The sequence below is a fragment of the Gymnoscopelus braueri genome, assembly GCF_963280865.1.
Source record: "Gymnoscopelus braueri genome assembly, chromosome: 12".
In the NCBI taxonomy this organism is placed as follows: Eukaryota; Metazoa; Chordata; class Actinopteri; order Myctophiformes; family Myctophidae; genus Gymnoscopelus; species Gymnoscopelus braueri.
This window is the reverse complement of record NC_137614.1, coordinates 36,872,170-36,898,795: the sequence shown is the minus strand read 5'-3', so window position 1 is coordinate 36,898,795 and position 26,626 is coordinate 36,872,170. Positions and strand designations below refer to the sequence as shown.

Genomic DNA, 26,626 nt, shown 5'->3' with positions numbered 1-26,626 from the left:
GACTATCTCAGCTGTTGTTTCTGTAATCATGTTGCGTTTGGTTAACTCCCCATTACATGTTGTTTTATCTATCATTGGCTTTAAACCACAAATACCATTTGTGTTATCTCTGACAAACGGTTTGCTAGGGCATAAGTAATGTAAGTCCTTGGACTTAAAGCACATCTTCAAATTTGGGGCCAAATAGAAGTCTGGGTTACTTTCATGGTAGGCAACAACAGTGGGCGTGGTAATTTTAAAGTGTGTTTCATCTTGCCAAAATCCCACGTTCACCAAGTCCATCAAATGATATATGTGTCGACTGTCAACCATTGGAAGGCTTAATAGAAAAACAATTTCTCGTCTTTCCGCGTCCACTTTTAGTAAAATTGCACTTCCCAGGGAAAATACAATGTGCGCTTGTTCATCTGTAACGGTTTCTCCAGTAGTTCTAGACAAAATGTCATGCACTGTTTTCAGTGTAGTTATGTATGGTGGTACCCTTCCCATTGCTAAAGTGTCTATAGAAGAACTAATCTCTCTTAACATGTCTGACATAAGCATGTTTACAATTTGAACGTGTGCTAACCCCTCTCCGATCACTACCGACAGTGATTGCAAGTTCCTCATTGTTTTATTAAGGAGATCAGACTGTATATTAACAATTCCCACAATGTCTCTAACTGTAGTACCAATCAATTGCAGCTTGTCAGATTGTAGATTCAGTTGCTTCCTGATGATTGGCAGATCTCTTTCTAGTTGATCCACGTGTGTCTTGATAGTGTGTATGCTGACAGTATTTAGCCCAGTCGAACCTAAACTGAACAATGTACCTACTACCGCAGCTACTGACAAAAGCAGTCCGGCAAACCTCTTTTCACGTCGTGGAGAATCGCGACGTGTACGTGAATGAATACTGTAGCCTGTCAAATCATCACGTGTCAATGTAAATTTCTGTAGTTGATTTAACATGTGTTTGATGTCAGCCTCAGCATGTTCGATAGTGCTCTTCGTCCAGCTAGTAAGCTCATTGTCATCAACCAGGCCCAGGGTAGGCTTTATTTTAGCATTAGTCATGTGCTTACGAAACAATTCTTCGGGGTCAAATTTGATGTACACCTTCTGTGTAATTGTTTTGCAATTTGTAATCAATATGCCAGCTTGAGGCCTTAAAACAATGCCTGCGTCCGGTCCTGGATCAAATGTGCCAATTGCATAAGTTTGCCCCAGCGGATTGAATATGCATGATGTCATCAGCAGGCACAGTGATACGTGGTTCATGCTTTCCTAGAAAAACAAAGAAACGTCATGTTAAGATATTTTTCAGGTGTAATCTTCAATTGTAAAAACCTTATTAATACACAGCACTGTAAAGTAATGAACAGTTTGGCCTTGGTAGTCAAGATCTTTTATTCTGCGTTTAATGATTAATCGAACTTTAAATCATATTGCTCACTGTAGGTATGAAAATAAGTGTTGAGATTCTGCTTTTTTTTAATGTAATAAATCATTCATAAATCTATGTTTATCCTCTATTTAAGCCTTTTTTGAGACAATGGCCGATTACAGTAAAAATAATTACTTTGTTCATTCAGTTCGTTAATAAAATATTTGACAAAATGTTCCTTTTATTTTGCAAAATACAAAATGAAACTGGGACTGGAATTAGTAAAAGTGATATTTAAGTTTTAAAAATGTTTTTGTTAATTTTATCATCTACTCAGTATTTTTTCAACCCCCACCCACACCATTTTTACTTTTGATGATTCATTAGTTCGATATTAGAATTTATTCTTAACAGCCACGACCCCTTCTAACTTCAAACTCAATTATATATTATTTGGTTCATTCATCAATAACACCCGTCCTTGGTTCTGCTGACACACTCTACCCTCCTAAGGCCTACGTGACGGGGCCGTTATTTGTATATATGTAATTAATGTAATTAAAGTACTTTAATAATAAATGTGAAAACATTTTTTTTTAATTAATTTTAATTGTTATGATGGGTTAGGGTCAGGTTTACTTATTTCAATTAATCGCGTGTAATATTGAAAAAATATTAAAGGAAATCATTATATTTAAATGATTAAAACCATTATTGAAAGTTATTATTTTTGGGAACTTTTTCCCCTTAAAGGCTTGTTTCACTTCAAATTAATAAAATCAGGCTTATGTTAGCCCCAGACAGTTTTAAGATGTCTCAATTCGATCTAAAGATATCTAATATGAATTATATCATACACGCATCCTGCCTATTTAAATCCAGTTTAACTTATAACTCCATTGTACTCATTTTTAAATAATCTAAATAACCTGTACTTGATCTGGTCTTATTGACCAGATCATAATGCGTTAGGGGCCATTGATTTGTCTTTCTTTTATTAATTACAAATATCTAATCCACTTAAAAAATGAAAAATTGGAAATGTAAACACAAATTTGATCAAATATCTATAGTGAAATGAAGACATTCTGACATATCTGCCGGCTAACAGCACAGCATAATTGCCTATGTAATTGATGTGGCGAAATCTTTGAGCTTACCCCTTAGTTATTGCGCGGTGTTTTGATAAGTTCACAACCACTTGAGATGAGCCCTTCTACGGTGGTCTTATAGATGTCGAAGCTCAGAATCACTCGTGTCCTACTGCTTTAGTTCAGAGCAAGCCACTGATGAATAGATAAACAGAGAGAGCAAAAGTATCAATATTGCAATGTAGAAGTACTCTATTACAAAGAAAGGTCAGTAATTAACATTCTAAGTCACTAAAATAACGAGTGTATTGATCGAAAATTGTACAGAAAGTTAACACAACGCGTTACATCGCCAAATACCTACAGAATTCTAATTTTGCTATAGTGTTTATTTCACGTTTGTTAATGTAATAATGTGTATTTGCAAAGTAAATTTTCGCTAAAGTGTACTAACACTTAGGCCGCGCTCCCACCGCACTTTTATTTGACCTCTCGGGCAGATTCTGACAATAAATTGTCAATGCAAATGTATGGATTATTGTAATCTTATTCAAGAATGCACGCATTTGAATTGACAAAGCATTGGCAGATTCAGCCCCAGGGTTAAAATAAAAGTGCGGTGTGAGTGCACCGTAGCAGTGGATTACATACTGAAGTGGATACTTCAGAAAATGTTATTTTAAACTTTCCACAACATCATAGCCCCACACTCCAGATGCGTGGATGGCCTCTCACGTCACCCGAATCCGCATGTACAAATAAATTATCCGCCCATTAGCAAACCACATATTATCCAATTAAAATATCCGCACCAACCGTTTTTCCCGTATGTCAAAATATTATTATTTTCTGGTATTCCCGTTAGTTTTAGTAGCCTATTAGTTGTGCGATGTGATCACAAAATGCATTGATTTAGCCTAGCTGTAGTGTACTTAACAAAACTTTAACTTATACTTCACTACATGTTTGATCAAAAACTTTAACTTATAGTCTACTGTAATTACAACTACATCCATTTCATTTCATATTTTTTTAAATAGCCTGTCTACAAGTATCATACAAGCATTAAAAATAGGTATCCTTTGAGGTAGTCATGTAGGCGCCGCTAATGACGTTGCTATTACATGGGTTGACAGAGAGTGAGAGACACATGAAAAGTCTTCAATTCAAATAATAAATGCATATAGTCATCTAAATAATAAAAAAAATTAGGAACTACAATAATATTCTTACCTCATTTTGAAGACAAATATACCAATGGCCAAAAGGAGTGGTTGGTTTGAAATGTTTAGTGAAACGATGGCTACAGACTTTTCTTTTATTTCTTAAGGTGTGATGGTCTAGCATGCCCCCCCTTTTGATCCCGCCCTCCTGGTTTTCATTCGACCAATCCAAAATTGGCCTGGGTTCCTTGAGGGGGTTCCATGGGGTCCCCCGCAAAAGGTGTGAATATAGCATCACAAAAATTGTATCCTTTTATGCTTTGGCTATTCAAAAATAGCAGCTATATGCCGTGCTGTGAGCTTGTAGATCTGCTATTTTTGACAATTATTGATGATTCGTTCAAATAATTGAATATAATTATTTTAATGCGAACATTTTAACACAAATCTTTGATTATGGGGGTCCCTGGTACAACGTATTTTGTGATGGGTGTCCGCGGCCAAATACATATAATTTTTGGGGTCCCTGGTCTTAAAAATAATGAGAAACATAGTTTAAATGACTGTACTTACAAAGACTTTTATACCCACAGCGCACATCGCATAGATTAACACATTCTAACTTTAACAACTGTTTTTTTTTATCCTATTTGAAATATGTAAAATAAAAACAATTAATAATTGAGTTTTACAATTTAATTTGCCGGGTTCTTTTTATGTGAAAGCGAGGATACATTGTAAATGTAAATTTTATGAGGACTTATAGGCCTGGTGTAGCGTAAAGCGTTAGTCACACAAACGCACACACACACACACACACACACACACACACACACACACACACACACACACACACACACACACACACACACGCGCACACACATCATAAGTTCAGTGGTTCATCTATCATCGTTTATTATGAGGGATACATTTTTAAAAATATTAACATGTAAGGCTACTTCACTACAGCAGTTGAGTAAATGTTGTAATATTTTCTTTAGACAACTCCAATAAAACGTGGAGATGTGACTCCTACAGTATCATTGTAATCAAATAAATATATATATACTTGCTGTGAAATAAACTTTAATATTACACTGTGAGTGCTACACTGAAAGTATACAAGGTCAATGCAATATGCAGCCTACCGCGGGAAGACATTTTTTTTTTATTGTTATTATTAATATTTCCGTGACCTCTTGTTGGCTTGTAGACCGGCTATTTTCCAATGGCTGAAATTTAGATATGTCTGAAGTGTTTTTGAAATTCTAATATACCTGTTAAAAGTAACTAGTGGTATATCCAGTTATTAAACACGAACATTTTAATACCAGGTTAACTTTTAAGAATTAAACACTTGCACAAGGAACACAGATGGACCATTTGTGAGATAGCCAAACGCACCGTGGCGGCCGTTAACACCTACAACAATAGCGCTGACAGAGTGAAAGCAGAAGTAGTGGCAAGAGGAATGTAACACCCCCCCCCCCCCCATCCTCTTGGTTCATCCAGGCCACCAGGTGGGAGATTCATTTTGAGTACTTCTTATTTAGTACTTACTTAATATTGTACTTTTACTCCACTACAATTATTTGAAACCTTTAGATACTACTTACTTTGTAGATTTAGATTATTATTACAAAACAAACAGTAACCACTTCAGCCCATATCAGCTATTTGAAAATAGCAGATCTACATGCTCATAAATCACATTTAAGGCATTGTGAGCTTGTAGATCTGCTATTTTCAAAAGATTAGTATACATTAGAAAACCTCAAATGGAACATTTTGTATAATGAGTACTTTTACTTGGTACTATAGGTACATTTGCATGCAAATAATTTATACTTTAAATCAAGCACATTTTCAATTCCAGAATTTTAATTCTACATATAGCAGTATTGATACTTTAACGTCAGTAAAACAATTGAGGATGGGAGACACTGAAGGATGGGTAGAGTGTTGTTAATGTTGTTTTATGGTCATTTAAAAAATTAATTAAGATCGCGATTGGCATGTTCAGTTCCCCCATGGTCGCCGACTGCAGATGGCGGTCAATGAAAATACCATAAACGTGTATTATTCACTTTAGGATTCTCACGCCGGCTACAAACCAGTTGTTGAAAGTCATAAAAGTTGGCTTCTAAAAAAACAGAAATAACTGAGTGTGAAAAAACGAACAGGCCACCTGGCTTAAATGTAAATGAGCTAAGGTGTGTGTGTGTGTGTGTGTGTGTGTGTGTGTGTGTGTGTGTGTGTGTGTGTGTGTGTGTGTGTGTGTGTGTGTGTGTGTGTGTGTGTGTGTGTGTGTGTGTGTGTGTGTGTGTGTGTGTGTGTGTGTGTGTGTGTGTGTGTGTGCGTGCGTGCGTGCGTGTGCATGTGTGGGGGGGGGCTGGTGTGTTTGCCTATATAACGTCGTCATTTTGATGAGTTCTGACACAGATCGGCTGTTGACTGCCAGGAACATGGGTGAGTACATGTTAACTTTATTTTATGACATTTTTAACTCATATATTTGATGGCCTCTCCTTTTCATTGCGTTTTGTCCTTGTTGTTAATTTTTTAATTTTAAAACAATTTCATTAATGTCGTAGCATAGAACTAACTAAGTACTTTTACTCAAGTAGCCTACATGATGGTTACTTTAACAGAGTATTTCTGCATTGTAATATTGCTACTTTTAAAGTACTTTAAAGTTAAAGTATCAGTACCGCAACGTAGAACCACTCTTAAAAGTATGAGGCCTGTGTAAAAACATAACTATTTGTTAAGTATTGGACTCAATATATATATATATATATATATATATATATATATATATATATATATATATATATATATATATATATATATATATATATATATATATATATACTGCAATGTTGCCAACTTAGCGACTTTGTCGACTTTGTCGCTACACACCTTAGCTGTTCCTGAGCAAGACTCTTAACCCCAATTGCTCACAGGTTCTCATTGGAAACAAGACCGCAAGGACTTTCATGAACGAACTGTTATAAGGAATTATCCTTATCCTTATCCTCTTTCCAGACATCTGATAGTAATCGACCGTTAGCATTATTTGATCATCAAAGGAGGGATCCATTACACACAATATTATACTCTTGTGTAATCAAATGGACCCGCAAGAGGGGTCCATATGATTAAATTTCACCTTCTCTGTATAATACACTTTTCGGGCAGAAAATAAAAGATGTCTGCCAGACGGAAATTATTTTAATTACTCTCCTGCGCCCTCTACAGATCTGGTCAATATAAATGACCATTGACCAGATCTGTAGAGGGCGCATTGGAGTAAATACATAATTTTCCACCTGGCGGACATATTATATTTTCTGCCCAAAACGTGTATTATACAGAGAAGATGGGGTCCGAAGAGCCTCCCCACCCTGGAGACTAGACTTTCAACAACACACAATAGTCTTTGTTTTGATAAGTAGCGAAATAGTTGTTGTTTATTTTTATTTTTACTAAAGACGGAGACCTCGCATGGCAGTGGAATTTTCGGTTTATGAGCAAAGCATTGCGCCTGGCAGGGCGTTAGAGAGATCTCACTAACGCTCTGGACCAGTGCTAGGTGTAGGCATATAAATGTAACCACTTTGGGTACATATTTGGTACAACCTCAGAGTCAGTGGTGGAAAGTACGCTAACAGCCTACATCTACTCAAGTAGCCTATTGAAATTATGATTTTTATTAAAGGTAGCCTACTTTTACTTTACTTGTGTAGGGTTTCAAATTGTCAGTACTTTATACTTGGGCTACAAAATAACATCACAGAGGGATGATAATTTGTCAGCTTGAACTTGATTACTTAAAACAGATTTAAACAGACTTCGAAGCACTTGCTTCAATTAGAGTGTACAAATACACATTGTAGCTACATGTAGTATACATGCCTAGAGGTAGGCTACTGTACAAATTGACAACATTTTAATGTTTGCTACACTTCTTGCATGTCTACAAGCCTGTCTTCTCCAATGTATAGAAAATATATTAAAACTCACCAAGCTTTTACAGTGGCAGAAGAAGTACTTAAAGGGATATTTCACTTTCAAATAAACTTTTGGTCATTGTATCATCTACTCAGGCCTTTGACAGCTCTCACGTATTAGGAGGGCAGGGTGAGTCACCAGAACCAAGGACGGGTGTTTTCGATGATTCTAACATGGTTCAAATGGAGTTTGAAGTTACAATGGGTATGTGTAGGAAGGGGGCGTGTCTGATAACATTCATAGCAAATATCTAAATACTGAATCAAGCAACTTAAAAACTGTCTGGGGGATCACAAAGGCCTGAGTAGACGAGAGAAAAAAAAACAAGTTTTTTTTTAAAGTTAAATATCCCTTTAAGTAAAAAAGTACAATATTTCCCTTTGGGGTGTATGCTTATCGCTTATTGACTGTTTTAATTATGGTTAACCATAACATAGTGTTATAATAAGTTATTCCCCACTGGTTAAATTAATAAACAATGTCACATGTTTTGTGGTTTGTTAACTATTAAAGGACAACACCAATTTTCAACCGATATTCATTGAATTGTTCCTTACTAATAATACTCCTGATATAATTGTAAAAAAAAATAACCATATTGGTCTGTGTCTCATAGGAGGGCTGTGCACACTCCAGAAACCCGTCTACCAGTGACTGCGTCGTTATGCAGGATTGTTCTTTCAAATAACATTTATTGTCCTTGGCTGGCTGATGTTGGCTGCCACGCCTGCCAGTATGACGGGTGAGTAGAATGTTAACCTTATTTTAGAACGTGTAATTTTTTAGATTTTTATTATTTGAATGCAAAACCAAATATTGTTCATTACATTGGTCATTAAACTGTCATCAAATCCTGTGCTTCCACCCTTTATTTTAGATCGGCCACCAATGTGTGTGTTTCTGGAAAAAGAAGATTTGGCAGAACTGTACAAGGATCAAAACTGCGTCTTCTGCAAAGGCGACACAAGTTCTGATGTCATACATACCCCACAGAACGAGTTTCATATTTCACATAAACATTTGAAAAATGCAATTTATTACACATACAACGGAATACGTGAGTAAATTACTAAATCTTGTGTTATTGTGTGTGTGTGTGTTAGATATGTTATTAATTTAGAGGTCATTAACACATTATCATCATGTTTTACAGGGAGATTTGTCCTGGCGTGCTTTTGCAAACACACTACTAGCGGTGCGAAACGTGCTCATTACCACTGTGAAATCTGTTTTAGTAGTATTTCAAGGTTTGAAGGCTTTCAACCACACATGCAGAAGAAACATAGTAAGTAAATGTTTGACTGCAGTCCTTTGATAATAATTCTAAACTACATGCAATTTTGTCAATTATACTATAGTAGATGTTTCAATCTAAATTAAATACATGTCTTCTTTCATTTACAGGTGTTACAGTTCACAAGAAAGGTATGTCTAAGAGAGAGTAATAGCATTTTCAACGAATCCAATAACTCTGTTTTTTTTTATTTTTATAAATATGTTATTCTGTTTTACTATAACACAGGTTGAAATTAAATATTGTGTTAATTGAATAATTATTTAAATTGCTTCCATTACATAATACATAGTGTAACTTTAGCAACTCTATTAACATGTGTTTTTTTTATTTCATAGAAGAACACCAGCAGGGAGAGGAAGTCACAGGTCACAGTGAAAGTGACAATGATGACATTGTTGATGTGAAATCAAAAAGAACTCACAATTGTGAACATTGTGGGAAAACTTTTTCCAGTCATTCCAACCTTAGAAAACACAAAACAAACCTGCATGGTGTAGCGAGCACGCCCATGCAGTGCGTTGACCCAGATGTGGGATTGTATGTCACCCCGCTTCATCCTCGTGGGACTTTTCTTCCAATACATGTTAGAAAAGCACGTTCTGGCTATGATTGTGAAAACAGCAATTGCCAAGAAATGATGCGAATAACTGAATCGTCTTTAAATCCAGGGGTTATGTGTAAACATTTACAAAGAACTGCATTGACATATGACCAACCTGAAACACTCAACCTTAACAGTCTACAGGCTATGCAAAACGGCGGATTAATGTCTCTTGAGTGGACTGAGAAATGCATAGAAGTTGTTGAACATGGTGAACATGAAGGCATACATTGCATTGTTTACCCTATCGATTATGGCGTCATGGGTTACTCCCAAAGTTGGTTATTCTTTTCTGTTCACACACTGACACATGACAACTGGTGTAAATTTGGGCGTGCTATTGTCAGCTTCAATCCGACAGATGGCAAGTGGCATTGCCCTTGTCACAAAACCAAAATACGTTGTGTTCACAGAATGTTAGCTATGTGGATGCTATATCAAACTAACCCAACAATGCTATCAAATGCATTTGAGGATCATGAAACAATCGATGATTTGGAAACCGAATTGAAACTTACAGAACAGCCACATGCTTCATACGCAGACACAGAGAGCCAAATTCGTGTATTGACTGAATACTTGTATTCAGAAAAAAGGATTCCTGAAATTCGTGATTTGCCAATGCAATTACGATGCAAAGAATCAGAAATACAGATTCCAAAAGGTTTTTTTCCACTTGAAACACTCTGCCCATATTGCAAGGATGTGGAGCCACGTCCCACACTGTGTGATGCAGTAAAAGTTACGCAGGGAACTGTGTATGGAATGCATTACATACAAAAAGGCAAGTGTCACACATGATCAGCATGTATTATTAATATTTACATTTAAAAAAGGGAATATTATGTATAAACTGGATTATTGTAACACTTTACCTTTTTTTTTCATTTGTCTTTTCAGGAATACCTGTCTATGCCAAGAAGTGTCCAACATGTAAAAATCATGTCCGTTTCCAGGAATACACTTCAGGCTATCATAACTTCAACGACCGTGTTTTTGTAACACTGCCATTTATGTGTTTTTTATTGTCATTTATGGCCGTAAGTATTTTTTATATTTAATTACTATTTGGTATTACTATCTAATATGTAAATGTACCTTTAATCACATTATAAGCCATAGTTATTACATGTGAAGCATGTTAGCTTCGATAGAAATATCCAATTAGTAACTTAAGCAACTTATGGACTGTCATGTGTGCTGACAAAAGCATATTTGTACATGCTTAGAATTACACAAATCTTGTTTTACATTTAAACGTGACTTGACATTTGTTTAATACATTTTTTTTAAGCAGAATGACACAGCAGTGGGGAGATGTCTGGAAGCACTTGAGATGTATAATGATAACAAATTCCACCACACCACTATTCGGTTGGCATTCAGGCATTTTATATCATTAATGGATTTCAAGTTCGAGTACAGCTGCTTAAGATGTGGAAATTCTCCTCCAATTATCATATCGGACGCCAATTGGAAAATGGCTTTTGATCTTCCAGGTAATCAATAAATATCTGATATCTGCACATTCAATGGAAATATAAAGGCCAAATAATTACTGGGGGAAAAAAAAACTCCTCTCCCCTTTTCCTCCTGGTCTCAAACATAATATGATATTGAATTGTGTTTAATATTGTTGTTATTTTTAAAGTATTGCGTAAAATTACCTTCATACCACATAGTCCACAACATAATTGCTACATGTAAAAAGCTTTTGGATAATAATACATTTACTGTATATGTTCAGTTTAATCATCGATGGGGGATGGCTGGTTATAGAGGACTATTAGGGAAATGAACGATTACTTCCAAGAAATAATTTAATGCAATGTACCTACTAATTCAGTACACCTCTATAATTTAAATTTCACGTGCAGTGGGGATTTTCAAACGGCCCAACTTGGAAACGATGACAGAAGCTGACTTAAATATTGACATAGAGCAGAATTGGAAAACTTTGGACAAGGAGCTCATTGCGGAGGGGTTCATCACTGGTGAGTAACATATCTTTAAAAATACAAAGTATGTGTATGTATATGTTAATATTTCTATATGTGTTTTTTTTTCTTCTTTTTAAATGTCTTATTAAATATATATATTTTTTTTCTTTTCTCCGTTCAAGCATCTTCGAAGAGAAATCCATATAAAACTCACAGTCAGTATTCTAAACTGGCTCCATGGATGGGCAGAAACGTGCGGTGTGCAGATGAAATCCCAAAAACAGAATCCATGAAAGGAATGAAAAAAAGACGCATCGACCAAAAAAACGTTCTTGTAGACAGCATGGACGAGGAATCCATTCTGAAATTGATCGAGGATAAAACGGTAATTATTTATGAAATGTGTCTTGTATATGGTTTGTTGTGTATCACCAGTTAACATTAAACAAATGTAATCATCATGTCCTCAACAGACAAGCACACAAAGTCTGAAGGACGTCTGTCTGTATCTTGGTGTGACGGATGAGGGTTCCAAAACTGACATCATCCTCCGGCTAAATGAATTATGTAATTTCAAAACTGTGTATCCAAAGCTATTTTTGTCGTTGGAAAAGGCCGGTGGTGAGTGCAAATATTGTTTGAATTAATTAGAAACTACCTTTGTTTTCATCAAGTTATCAGTTAGACTGAATTTGTAATGGACATATTTTTCTTAAAACAGGTGGAATTTTGCATTTCTCATGCCCACATGGAGTAGTGTACTACCTCAATTTTCTTTTCTGGACCGAGTCAGCCAGGGATCATGTTGATGGACTACTCAGCTTTAAAAGATTCCCAACTGTGTTTATCTGTGACATTGCCCGACAAGTCTCCAGCCATATGAAAATTCGTACAAAAAAAAACCAATTCTTCCAGGTAAGCATTATGGCCAACATACCTGATATATGCATGGTCAATGCACATCTAAAGTACTATTACTAACTAAATATTATGTTCTCCTCTCCTCTCCTCTCCTCTCCTCTCCTCTCCTCTCCTCTCCTCTCCTCTCCTCTCCTCCCCTCTCCTCTCCTCTCCTCTCCTCTCCTCTCCTCTCCTCTCCTCTACTCCCATCTCCTCTCCTCTCCTCCGCTCTCAGCCGTTCGATGGCGCTTTTTTTGATGACACAGACGAACATCGAAAGAAAGCAGGCAATGATGATCTCTTTTGCAAGCCTGAATGGCTGGCAAATCTTCAATCAAAAATTGACCAAATTGAACCACTCAATGAAAGTGATCGATACACAACCAGCCACCCCATCACAAGAACGACAGAAAGGATATGTGCATATGACCGTTTTCACCAGAAAAATCAGAAAAGGGCCTCTGAAATACTCCGTAGCTTGAATCTATGCCCAGATTTAAGGAAAGTCATTAACTCTTCGGTGGCTGAGCAGCTAAACCGACAGTTACACTCTGTCCTCTATTCATATTGTGAAATGAAAGAATCGTCTTTCAAACACTCTATTAGAGTTCATATCGAAATGCGAAACAACAAAATAAATGCCAAATTTATGGAAGAAATGCAAAGTAACTGCCTACATCATCTGTCCGTTGGTCCCGTGGGCACAGTGGTCCAAATAACTAAAGGTTAGTTTGACCTTGTAAATAGAATAGTTAAGCATTGAAAATGTAGTGTAAATTTGAAAAATTTCGAGTAATGTCAAACATAATTGAAAAATAATCATATATTAAATACAATTTAAATGTACAAAAAGTTTCTGATGTCAGAACACCACAAACTGGATATTTATTATATATATATGTTGTGTGTTCTACTTTGTAGGACAGAAACGAAAAATGTGTCCTAGTCCAGATAACAGCACTGCCGCTGGACATTCGACTCGAGTGAGAGAACACGACCAAAGGCCAGTGAGCACATTCAAGGCCATAGACTACAGAATTTCCAAAAAAAATGTGGTAAGTTGATTTACAACGTATTGTGTAACCATAACAACTTTGTTTCAGGGTAACTTGTAATTAATTACTGTGTCTTTGACAGGAGATTTTGAAATTTGCTTCAAATCTGAAACGGGGAACGACACCATTAGGTGATGACAGCGGAACAGTGCTGAATCGGCTAAAACACTTCATGGGAGATCTCGTTCTCAGTGCAAAGGATCTCCAAGTAATGTGTCCGCCTGCACTTATGGAAGAGCCAGTGACCAGAGACATTAATACTTGGCTGACTGCTGATGTGAGTTATGAAATGTATTAAATGCTAAGGTTAATGATTAAAAAAAATGCCTTATTTAAATTAAATTTGTAGTTGGTGTGTGTGCACAATGTATTATTGTAAATGTGCTGTCATCTGTTTTTAATGTTTTTCTTTTATGCAGGCTGTTAACTTCCGGGTGGGCCAAATTGTCCAGGACTACAGTGAGGTACTAATATCATTGGTTGTAGTTATGCACTATATTTGGGAAATTAATGGACCAGAATAATTTGGAAAATACATTAACTATTCATATTACATGTTTTTCACATGGCAGTTCAAGTGTGTGCCAGACTTCTATTGGATTATGTGGAAGTCTCAATACAGGGATTTTGGTGTGGTCAACGACAGCTCTATCCAAAAGCTAACGGTTTGTTTTTTGTTTTTTAATACAGAATGTATTGCTAATAACATAAGCCTACATTTGACTTAATATCAAAATATTTCACCCTCAGCCTGCAGAGAGATACTTACTGCCATTTGTCGTGGGAAACGACGATGACATTGCAGGAGGAAACCACTTCATTCTTTGGGTAAATAAAATGTATCACTTTTAAGGTATACCAAGTATTAGAGGAAAGAAAAAAAGGACATTTTTAACTGACATGATCAAAGTTTAGCCACTATCTATACATTTCTGAAATAAATGGACGGTTATTGATTAGGGATTAATATAGAGTATAGAAAACATAGCGTAATTGTGAATACATTTTGCAAGTGCACGGATGGGAACTTTGAAAAGTTACATATCTGAACATATTAATTGATGTGTTTGTGTTTTTTTGGGGGCATTTTTAGGTTCTGGACTTTCTGGATAAAGAATTCAGAGTGTACGATTCTTTGAACGCCTATCCGATGAATCAGCTGCAAAGACAAATTTTGGTGTAGGCCTAGACACTTTTTATTCAACTATACATTTTGGGAAAACACACACACGTTAAACGCAGACATTTACTAAGTTCCCCCCCCCCCCCCCCCCCCCCACCATCTAACACTATGCATAGCCCCCAGTGAACATGCCTCATAAAGTTCACTGGTAATTTTATTACATAGATGATCACCATGAGATGCCTCTCTGTCCCCCTCTGGTGGACAAAATAAATCATCACACACACACTGACACACACACACACACACACACACACACACACACACACACACACATCATATATGTATATATATATATATATATATATATATATATATATCTCTAGTTGGAGAAGTTTTTAAGGGACAAATAGCTGGGCCAGTGCAATAGAGCATTTAATTTGCCTTTTTAAACCACACTCATCATTAACAATATCTAACACTATTAGGGTTGAGTGAGACTCCTTCTCATTATAAGGTAATTTTTTTTCAGGAGCGCTTTCAGGGACCTTGGAAATCTCGAAGAATGGCCAATTCAATACCCAACCCAATGGCAACAGACCGACTCGTGGAACTGCGGCATTTTTGCCTGCCAGGTATAAATTTTCACATCAAACTACAGCCACTCATCAATTATATTTTAATAATACGTTTTGTAACTTGACTGTATTTTGTGTAAATCAGGCTGCCTTACACGAAGTGCAAGACAAAATCGTCCCAGATGAGCGACTGTATGCAAACCATTTGGAGATTTTGCGGAAATTCCATGGTTCTGCAATGTTATATGGAAATAACAATTTGGAAGACATGATGAGACAGGTTAGACACATAATAATGTTGATTGATTTATCACATTACTGCGGAGAATTTAAATAAACTTAAGAAACTTAATTGCCCCACTGCTATTCCCAAAAAAACAGCAGTCCACCGCAGCTGAAGGAGAAACAGCGGGAAAACAGGCTGAAATGGAAAAAGACCAGTCTGTCTCTTCCGTAGGAAACAAATCTATCAAGATCACAGTCACTGTCCCAAAAAAAACAGGAGATGTATGTTTGGCAGAAGCTGTGCACGCCTGCCTCTTCCAGTTTTTGACCCCCAAAAAAACCCAAAGGGGTTCACATTGTGATGACTGCAAGGGGTGGCTCCATTATGCATGTGCTGGTTTAGATGAAAAGCACAAGCCGAAAAAACAAGAAACATTTCATTGTGGTTGTACACATAAGCACTTGTAAGTATATGACGGGAGACTATCACACCGAAATATGAAATGGAAATGAAATTGTGTTAATTATTCTGATTTTTAAAAGTTAAAGTTCGGAAGTACTGAATACTTAAAATTATATATATAAATTTAACTTGAAGTTATATTAACTGTACATAGCTACACATTTATAATCTATTTATAACACAATGAAATATAAACGATAACACGGTACAACATCTCAACGTTTCAGGACCCTCAAACTCTGCCAGAATAATTTCGATATAGCAGACCTGGGTGATGATGACATCAAGGTAATTCAAAAGATTATATATATTTTTTAAACATTTTTAATTATCACAACTACATTTAATTTTTAAAAGTTGTGTTGAAAACATATGTATCCTTTTTTTTCACAGAGTTTGGAGAAAAGTATTCTGAAGAACAAAAAATTATCAAACAGACACTATCTGTTCTCAAACAAGAACGTGCATGAAAACATAGCAGCTGTGTACAATTCACACCAGTCTCTAACCATGTCACGCAATAAGGTAACTAAGATAAGTGGGTGGTAAAATATTTAATGTTGTTGGATTAGAAATATTATTATTAACTTTGTCTTTTGAAGATGTTAATAATTGAAAATGCTATTTGTACTCACATTTCATAACTAATTGATCTGAAGAATATGGACAATGAAAATAATAATCAATGTAAATGTGCTCCAAAAAATATTAATAATTTGAAAATATAAAAGTATAAATGTCTTGCTGTTTCATTTTCAGATGAGAAAATTCACTGAAAAAATGAACGAAATTTCAGATTATGACAAAGTAAAGCATAATCTGGTCAAGAATAAACAAGCAAAGGTGAAGTTTATCAATGAAGTTCTGATGCCAGAGGTGAGTTAACGATTGTGTCCCATCACACACACAGACGTATACAGTTTTCCATAACAAAAAAGTTTAAAAATATGTTTTCTTAAAAAAGAAAATATTACTGAACACAAAATGACTTTGGAGGATGGTTACTTATACGAAGAGGAGAGCAATTAATAAGCATAAAATGTATATGGTTACAACTGACCAATATCCAAAATGTATTTACCTTTGTGGATGTTAAATAGTGTAATTGTATGAAATAAACATATAACATGTATTTTTTTTTACAGTGACACCACTGTAGATGCTCTCAGATCTATAGATATGACTGGGCCAAATACACAGTGTTTAGATATGAAAACATTCTCAAGAGTATTAGTTTTTTACATTAGAATTATATGCAGAGTGATTTAATTTTTTTATTTTACAGGTTACCATCTTGTGGTTAATGAAGAAGATGCACACAAATCGATATCAGGCTGAAAAACTTCTCCTAACGCCTGAAAAACAGTAAGATCACAATTTGTGTCATTAGCAAAAATGTATTTGAGGGAACCGCAAATATGTCGGCCGATAAAATCTTCAAGTACAATCTTCACCTTTTTTAAACATTGTTTTTATAAAATAATAATAGCCTAATATGGTCAGTGTGGAGAAACAGATGTCCTCTACGACTTTTTTGATCATATGGAAATTTATATCGCCACCTTCAGAACCAATGACATTTAACCCTCATTTTTTTTTGATTTTTCATAACAGTTTAACACCATAACCACCCAGTACATAGTTTAATGTATTGTTTATGAGTAGAGAATGGAGGGAGAATGTAGTACAAAATATACTTATTTTATGCTTTTTAAGAAAACATAGTTGGTAGATGCTAATGAAAATATGTAATTATTTGTTTTAACAAAGGGAGGAGCCAAAAACTATGACAGAGACAGATCCATCAAGAGCAGAGGTATTTGTGTGATTTTGTAATATTTCACAAATTTAACCTGCACTGACTGACCTTTAAATAATGTCAACAAAAATAGTTGAAAGTGTAAATGATGCATTTAACTTTGGCTGTATTTCATTTAATATTTTCAGGATCCCACTAAAACAGTACACTTTCAGTCCGGATCGGACACATCAGGAAATGGGTAGGTGTATGTCTTAATAATTCGTACCACACAATGCCTTCAGATAAAACAAAGTCATGATTTCAGTTAATGAAAAGTGACAACATTGACTCAGATTCTTTTTTTTTTTTAGGAGTGAAGAAAATATCTGAATAATGCAAAGATGCTGGATGGTGGATCTGCGAAAATGAAATGGGAAAAAGTTATTCTACCTGAAATCGCAACAGATGATGACACTGTTGAAGAGTGCACGGCCACGGAAGAATGAAGATCTCCATTTATCAAATCTGGACTTTGATCATTCTTTTTAAAGCAAAAACACATCTCTGAGATTTGACAATTTTTTTTTTAATGGCAAAAAGATCATTTAATAAACGCACAATTATGATTACTGCAGCTTAATTTTTGCATTACAAAAACATGGCTCTGAAGTGAACCAATAATAAATAACCAAAAATTGCTAATAACTTTCATTGGCATCAATTGTCACAATGCGTAGCTTGTGTGAGCTTGTACGTATGGTTATTTCAAAAGATCTTTACATTTTTATTTTTTTTTTACACATTTTGATTACATTCTACAGCTGCTTCACTGGACCGGTCATAATACACGGACTGTGACGCTACTTTATTTTATATCCGATTTCATTGACTGATGTGATCATAACACATAACGTTACAGATTAGATTATGTGGATTAACTGCCCTTGTCAAAGCATCAAGTAATAAAACGTGCATACCCAAGGGCCTCAGTATTTAATTTCTTTTGTGTAATCTATTTGAGAAGGGCGTAGCCTAATCAAGAACGTGTTTTGCCCTGAAACATGACTGTCATATCCTGACAGTAATGTGAATATGAATACATGTCTAATTGTCATTAGCTGTACTGCTATTAGGCTGTATTTTCCAATGCATGTGTAGAAAAACATTGTGTGTTGTGTATTTCAAAAACAATAAAATATTTACAATGTATCTGTTGTCAGTGTTTCGATTAATACGATTATTATTAATGAACAGGTAAATTAAATTAACCACAATATAGTCAGACTTTCTTTGATACTCCATTAACGCTGCACCAAATTAGTGTTGTTGTTAATAGCACTTTCACAAATGGAAGGATGAAGACTACACATATAGACTGGACCTTAAGGCTGTAGCTTCTATACTCCGTTGGTCACGATGTCACGGGTCCGTGTCAATATGTTCAGACGGGTTGATGTTCCGACCACAGGATGCAACACATGGAAAAAAGGAAGAAATAAAAAGCTCTCTCTCTCTCTCTCTCTCTCTCTCTCTCTCTCTCTCTCTCTCTCTCTCTCTACCGTAACAGCGGAATTTTACACGTGCGTAATAACGCATGTAAGTGCATGTTGTAACATAGCTACAGCTTGTAGATTGGCTCTTTTTGGCAAAGAGATTGACAGATATAGATAGCCAGACAGATAGATAGCCAGCCAGCCAGCCAGACAGACAGACAGACAGACAGACAGACAGACAGACAGACAGACAGACAGACAGACAGGCCGTCAGAGCACACTCACTCACACCAAAAATAGCCGATCTACAAGGTCACTCGCAGAGGCGTTGTGAGCTTGTAGATATTTTTGGCAAGGAGCTTGACAGACAGACAGACAGACAGACAGACAGACCGACCGACCCAGGCCGTTGGAGCACACTCACTTTGATTTCGTTTTGATATAATTTCTACGGGGCATCATTCGAGAAGGCTTTCTGTCCGTCAGACATTCACTGTTTGTCATTATAATAATAATATGAATAATAATAACCATCTTATTTACTATATGCGCAGAATGTGAGCTTGGAGATCGGCTATTTTTGGCAAATAGTTAACGGTGTAGAGGGGGGGGGGGGGAGAGCAGACCACGTGCGTAATTACGCACGGAAAACTCCGGCTTGATATCGTTTTACATTATAATAAATTATAAAAAAATATATAATCATTTCATGACTGATAGACCGGAAAATATAAACTTGACAGATCATATAAACATTAAAATTATAAGAATTCAAGTAAAATTGAGAAAGATCTGGCAGAATGAAATCTCAACTGCTCCTCTGTCTCAATGCGCAAAATATGCCACGGTAATGGCGGAGGAGTGGCTGTCAGTGGCGGACCGCCACTGAGAGTGGCGGGTCAGTGGCGGAAAGTGGCGGTCCGCCACTGAGAGTGGCGGGTCAGTGACGGTTCGTGGCGGCAGGCTTGGCGTTCGTGGCGGGAGGCGGCGCTCATGGCGGGAGGCGGCGCTCATGGCGGGAGGCGGCGATTGTGGCGGGCGGCGGTGCTCGTGGCGGGTGGCGGTCAGTGACGCTCAAGTGGCGGTCCGCCACTGAGAGTGGCGGGTCAGTGACGGTTCGTGGCGGCAGGCTTGGCGTTCGTGGCGGGAGGCGGCGCTCGTGGCGGGAGGTGGCGCTCATGGCGGGAGGCGGCGATTGTGGCGGGCGGCGGTGCTCGTGGCGGGTGGCGGTGGCGGGAGGCGGTGGCGGGAGGCGGCGCTCATGGCGGGAGGCGGCGATTGTGGCGGGCGGCGGTGCTCGTGGCGGGTGGCGGTGGCGGGAGGCGGCGGTCGTGGCGGGAGATGGCGGGAGGCGGCGATTGTGGCGGGCGGCGGTGCTCGTGGTGGGTGGCGGTGGCGGGAGGCGGCGGTCGTGGCGGGAGATGGCGGGAGGCGGCGATTGTGGCGGGCGGCGGTGCTCGTGGCGGGTGGCGGTGGCGGGAGGCGGCGGTCGTGGCGCTCGTGGCGGCTCGTGCCAGAAGCGCGGCGGAGGCGCGGTGGCAGCCACCGCCGTTTTGGGATTTCGCCCCTCCTGAATAAAGAGGTGGAGAGACAAGGAGACTCCTAATACTGAACAAACACTCTATAGCAATGAGTACTATCAGAAAATAGAGCTATTTAACACTTATTTTAACCAAAGCAAATCACTTACCCTACCTTTAACCAAAGAAAACTACTATAGTCTAGGGACCCCAAAGAGTCCTTGAGGGGGTTCCCAACAAAATGTTTAAGTTTAACCACTTTAACCCAATGTTGTAATTTGGCTATTAGAAAATAGCAGATCTACAAACTCACAACGTGTTGTGATGTAGATCAGCTATTTTCAAAAGAACTGTGAAAAAAATGTATACATTTGAAAATGTTTAAAACCACAAATCTTCTCTCATCCCCATGAGAGAAGATTTCTCTACTAGCGCCCAATCTTTTCAAATGGAGGTCCGTGGCATGGACATGTTTGTGGTCTTGAAATTATTAAACCAACCTGAGGTCCACGCAGAGCCAGACGGTGGAGAAGAAACCCCAGCCGAGCTTAGAGACAACCTGGTACCTCCTGTTGAAGATGTCTCCTATCTGGACGGGGTGGTACCCACCTGAGAGAAGAAAAACAAACACACTTTTTACTCACTGGATAAAACTCACTGGACTGTATCTGATTTGGATCAGGAGGTAGAGTGGTTGGCTGGGAATCAGAGAGTTGTAGTTCCCGGTACCGGTTCGATCCTGGCTCATGAGTGAGGGGCAAGCCCTCTTGATTGATTGAATGTGACTGGACTACATTTATATAAAGTTTGTCCAACCACTCAAAACTCTTTACAATGCATGCCTCACATTTACCCATTCCCTCACGTTTAATTTACACCAAAATTAGACGATCTACAAGCTCACAACGGATCGCATTGGCTGTGCGTTGTGAGCTTGAGGATCGGCCATTTTCGGTTCACAATATCTATGTATAATGGAATATAAATCAAGCTACAGACGGCGGAGGCAGAAATGCAAGACACAAACCTGCTTGGCAGGATCAGTTAGGAGTTCAGGAGTTCAGGCTGCTGAAGGACACTTTTGTGTGCCATGTTCTGCTACATTCACCTCCCTTTGACACCCCCACTAGGAAACCTGATCTGGGTTACGGCACTAATGTAACGCCCGGGATTTCCCAGGTCTCCTGGGAAGGGACACTAAAGCCAAACATCTTAACCACCAGCCTAAGAGGGAATCCCCTCTCGAACCGGGGGAGACGTAAGGCTTTTGGTGTTCAGGCAGAAGCTCTGAGTCTGAGCTACTCTTCTACACATCACAGGACACACATTCTCACCTTCTGCAAAGAAAAACCTTAGCAGATTTGAAACAAGCCATTGCGGCTTTTATGAGCGATCCATTTTAGTTGACCTTGTATTGTAAACTGTACTTTTCTCTGCCTTCTAAATAAAGTAAGTAGTAGTAGCTGACAGCTGTGAGGAAAAACTCTTTCTGAGCCATCGGCTGAGAACATAGCAGACGCTTGCTAGTCCTCATACTAATAAGTGGCACTGGCTTGTAGGACTGCTTTATAAGAGCTCATATTTCTATATCTCACAAAAGGGTAGAGCCAGGTGCTTGATTTTGCGATCCAAGGTTGATCCCGATTTAGGAGAGACCTATAGCCCTAGTTTGAAAAACTTTTTCACAAGTTCACAACTCGTTGCAACACAATTTTTATAATAACGACACGCCCAAAATAGAGACGGCATGCTGAAAGTGGTTAAAATGTGGACACATCGGCTGCATAATTGCAATACCGATGTCAACAAAAGACAGATATATGGGTCTGACTCTACAAGAGGTAGTGATGTTGTAGGCTACAGAAGGCCTATGCATAGCCGTGATTTGGTAGTAGGCACGAGGCTGAGTGCTGCAGATAATCACAGCCGTGCTGATAGACAGTACAACGACACAATCTCAAGTGTACACACACACACGCACATACCCACACCCATGTACAATGGAGGAATGCAGGGGCTACATATTGAATTAGCTTTCTGTCTCGGATAGCAACCAAAACAATGGACTATTTAAACTGAATGGCTTGCAGGTATATGATATAGGCAAGCAAGGGTTACAGTGTTGTTGGAAGAGAAAAGGAGAACCGATAATGAGAGAGACATACTTATGTAGCCTACTGTATATACATAGGGAGAGAGAGAGAGAGAGACAGACAGACAGACAGACAGTGTGAAATAGATGATGGATCAGACATGCATGCAGGGCACGTGCCTCAGGCCCCCTGGATCCAGGGCCTCGGCTCACTCAGGAAAATTTCAAACCACAACCATGTTCACTGGATGCTCAAAAGCTTTGTTGCCCAGAAGCCCCCAGGGGGCATAATCCGTCAGGGGGCTCACAGTTGGGAAAGTTTGAGTAAGTGTTTTCTACCGCAGTGCAGGGGTTCCCAAACTTTTTCACCACAAGACCCAAAAGAGAAATTTGGTGTCTCCCCGAGACCCACACTTACAAAGATGCATTATAAATTAACCACTTAGGCCCTGTTTAAAATATAACTTATTTTAATGATTAATTTATTTTATTTCAGAAATTCTTTTGAAAAATGTTTTGCCTTTTTTAAAACTCTAGCACTATTTTCAGGCCGTTACATGGCCTTCAAATCTAGTCCTTTATTGCGCTGATCATAGCAGTCACCGAGTTATGGCCATGAAGTGTCAAACACTGCTGGTGCCCCTTATGTGTGCTATTTATTTTTCTTTGACTTTGTGTGTGATATTGTCTTGGCCGAGCCCGAGCAATGGTGCGCCCCTGGGGCCCACGCATAGCCCCTGGTGTGACCATTCTCATGGCAGAGTCCTGAACAGTGTCTATGCCAAGTTTGGTGTGGATCGTCTGGATATTAAGTTTGTGACGTCCACCGTCCCACCGTCCCCCGGCCCTCCGTCCACTGTCCACCCACCCTCTAGGCAATTTTAATATGCAATCATGAAAATGTTTGGATTTCTTTTTCTACTAAAATATATATATTCAAAAGCCATACAAATGGTCCCACGACCAAAAAATGGGTCCCCACTCCCCAGCCATTGTTTGGGAAACAGTGTTGTACAGCAGAGGTTGACACAGAGGACAGAGAGGTGTCACATGAGGTGTTTGTTACCGGGGCAGTATTCTCCAGGGTCCTCACACTCCCGGCTGTCCTTGGGGTCCAGCTGTTTGTGACGTCCCAAGTCCTCCAAACCAGAAGATGATGACCCAGCTTCACCGCTGCAATGCACAGGCGCATGCATGCACACACACACGCACGCACGTACAAACAGAAATATGAGCTCATATGCATGCTCTCACAGTATACACTGTGTGTGTGTGTGTGTGTGTGTGTGTGTGTGTGTGTGCATGTACAGCAATGTATTTGCAGAAATTCACATAGCCTCTCAAGCACGCACGCACGCACGCACGCACGCACGCACGCACGCACGCACGCACGCACGCACGCACGCACGCACACCCATGTGCAATGGGGGAATGCAGGGGCTACATATTGAATTAAATCTGTTTTATTTTATTCATTTGCATATACATTTTTGTTACTACACCACATTGACTTTATAAGGCAACAATTTTACAAGGATGTACAAGTACATGCACTAGTTGGAGTGCAGCTCCATAATACACAATAAAAACAATACATAAATAACAGTACTAAAGTAATAACAGCCCTAAAATACTTTTCTAAAATAAGGTTAAAACTGTTTAAACCCAGATCAGCATACAAGGCCATAATACAACAGGTGTGTGTGTGTGTGTGTGTGTGTGTGTGTGTGTGTGTGTGTGTGTGTGTGTGTGTGTGTGTGTGTGTGTGTGTGTGTGTGTGTGTGGTGTCACTGGGGCCACAGGGCAGTTAAACTACTTTTAGACATTCCCACGGGACTTGACCCGCAGTGGAAACTTGTCGCAGGCCGCCAAGCTAAGAATGGCTCCGCGTCTGAAAACGGAAGTGGTCGCAGCATGATCTCACACCTAGTAAATCATTTTACAGTCTGCTCTAGCAACATCCCAGCTGCTCTGAAGGCATTGCCACTTTCAAACCGGTGTCCCTAAATGGGCTTGTCATTACAGGCCAAAATGCTCACAGTGCATTGCATCTTGCTGCATATGTGAGCTTGTAGCTCGGCTATTTCCGGTATTCATCATGCAATGAAGTATATACTGCAGGGCTTAACTGGTTATGTGGGGCTGACTGGAGGCACTTTGGTTTCACACAAGCCCAGTGTCGTGGCTAGAGGTATATACAGTAGGCTTCAAAATGAACAGCGGTGTGAGAAGTACTTAGGTATTTTACTGAGTAGGTAGAAGTAGCAATACCAATAATGTAGAAATCCTACTTCCTCCTACTAATATCTTCCTATACTGTCCTACTATTATTTCTATTAATTTGTACTCGCCAGCAGATTTGAACCAGAAACACATATGAAGGTGTCACATTTGTTTCCGGGTTCACACACTGCTGGGCCAATCAAACGAAGCTACGGGAAAGTGATGCACAGAGTCTGTTAGTTATTACCCGGGCTTGCAACATTTTCACGGAATAATTATGTTTCATATTAGAAGGCATCATACTCACGGGTAATGCTGTGGTTTCACCTGGGCAGCGGAGTGAGTTGAGTGTAGATAGCTCATGGTGGAGAAGCAGAGGTAGCCAGCACAGCACCGCTAAAGAGATGAAGACATCACACAGAGACCATGAAGATACACTGACGGAAATTACCGGGTGTCACATCAAGTGTTTGTGTGTGTGTGTGTGTGTGTGTGTGTGTGTGTGTGTGTGTGTGTGTGTGTGTGTGTGTGTGCACGCGCTCATGCATGTATCTCGAAAACAATGGGGCGATCAGCGTCAGATTAATTGTGCACATGGCCAGTAGGCCACAGAGGTACGTCCATTATACTTTTTGAAATATCTAACTTTAATTAATTTGATAATGGAAGTCAATGAGGCTCTGATCGGGCAGAAACCTTGGCCAAAATGTGTTCTCATGCATATGCGTCATAGCGTGTCATAGAAAACTGACGTCATGGATGACTGACCACATGAAGTCTGAGATCCACATGATTAGATTTTTCAGTTGAAAAAGTAATTTAGCGAGCAAGTGGCCTACCCACCCTACTGCTGTTTGAGAGGGAGAGTTAGCACAAGGCCACAATGTAAACAGAGTAATTGAGGAAGAGAGAGAAGAGGGGAAGAGAGAAACATTAGGAGAAAGAGAGAGAATGGCACAGAAAGACATCACATACTGTATTAGCCTACCCATGGAGGGAAACAAGCATGCAATTAGCGGTGAAAACAGTGAATCAAACAAATCGATTTAATCGAATGTAGATAATCGTAGATGAAAATGTAGATAATCGATAAAATAATAGATTTTCAAAAATAGCCGATCTACAAGCTCACAACATGTCACAATTCGAGTGTGTTGTGAGCTTGCAGAATTTCGCAATTTTTGTGCAAAACTGTTGTACGGCTAAGTTTAATTGGTTAATCATACAAAAAAAAACATTTCATGCCAATTCATTGATTCTATAAAAAAAAGATTAAATGATTTAAAAAAACGTGCTTCTCCATCGTGTTTGATTAATCGAAAAGGTAATCAAAAGAATAATTGCTAATAAAATAATAGATAGTTACTGTATACCTGCAATGTATTTTGTGTGCAGGAGAGTGGTCTGTAGAGATCAGTCCAGTAAGGCTGCTTCTGTGGTAGCAGGTGTCCAGTAAGGCTGGTACAGTGTGGCACAGCAACAGGTATCCAGTGGGTCCTGGACTAAAGTCAGCAGGGGAGAGTTTAGCTCCAGTAAGTAGAACGTCAGCCAGGTCTAAACATGGAAACACCTCCAAACACAGACTCCTAACTCACTGAGCCGCCCGTCAGCCTCGACATGTGTACACAAATAATTCTATCTGGATAAACACCTCGCTCATTCTTTGTTTGTCTTGTCTGTCTGTCTGTCTGTCTCCCCTCTTGTCTGTCTGTCTGTCTGTCTGTCTCTTCTTTACTGTGGG

The 26,626-nt window shown here is 38.7% G+C and overlaps 1 protein-coding gene across 1 annotated transcript in view; it reads right to left on the bottom strand.

Annotated features, from left to right (window-relative positions):
* LOC308097629 (SRSF protein kinase 3) overlaps positions 1 to 26,626 on the bottom strand; it is a 36,593-nt gene extending 9,967 nt beyond the window's left edge. Inside the window, exons 1-5 of the mRNA XM_080445527.1 lie at positions 26,537 to 26,626; positions 26,259 to 26,387; positions 25,193 to 25,281; positions 23,729 to 23,835; positions 21,071 to 21,179 (exon numbers count right to left, since the gene is read on the bottom strand). Of these exons, the coding sequence (XP_080301653.1) occupies positions 21,071 to 21,179; positions 23,729 to 23,835; positions 25,193 to 25,281; positions 26,259 to 26,387; positions 26,537 to 26,545 (443 nt within the window). The 5' untranslated portion in view covers positions 26,546 to 26,626. The remainder of the gene's footprint in view (positions 1 to 21,070; positions 21,180 to 23,728; positions 23,836 to 25,192; positions 25,282 to 26,258; positions 26,388 to 26,536) is intronic.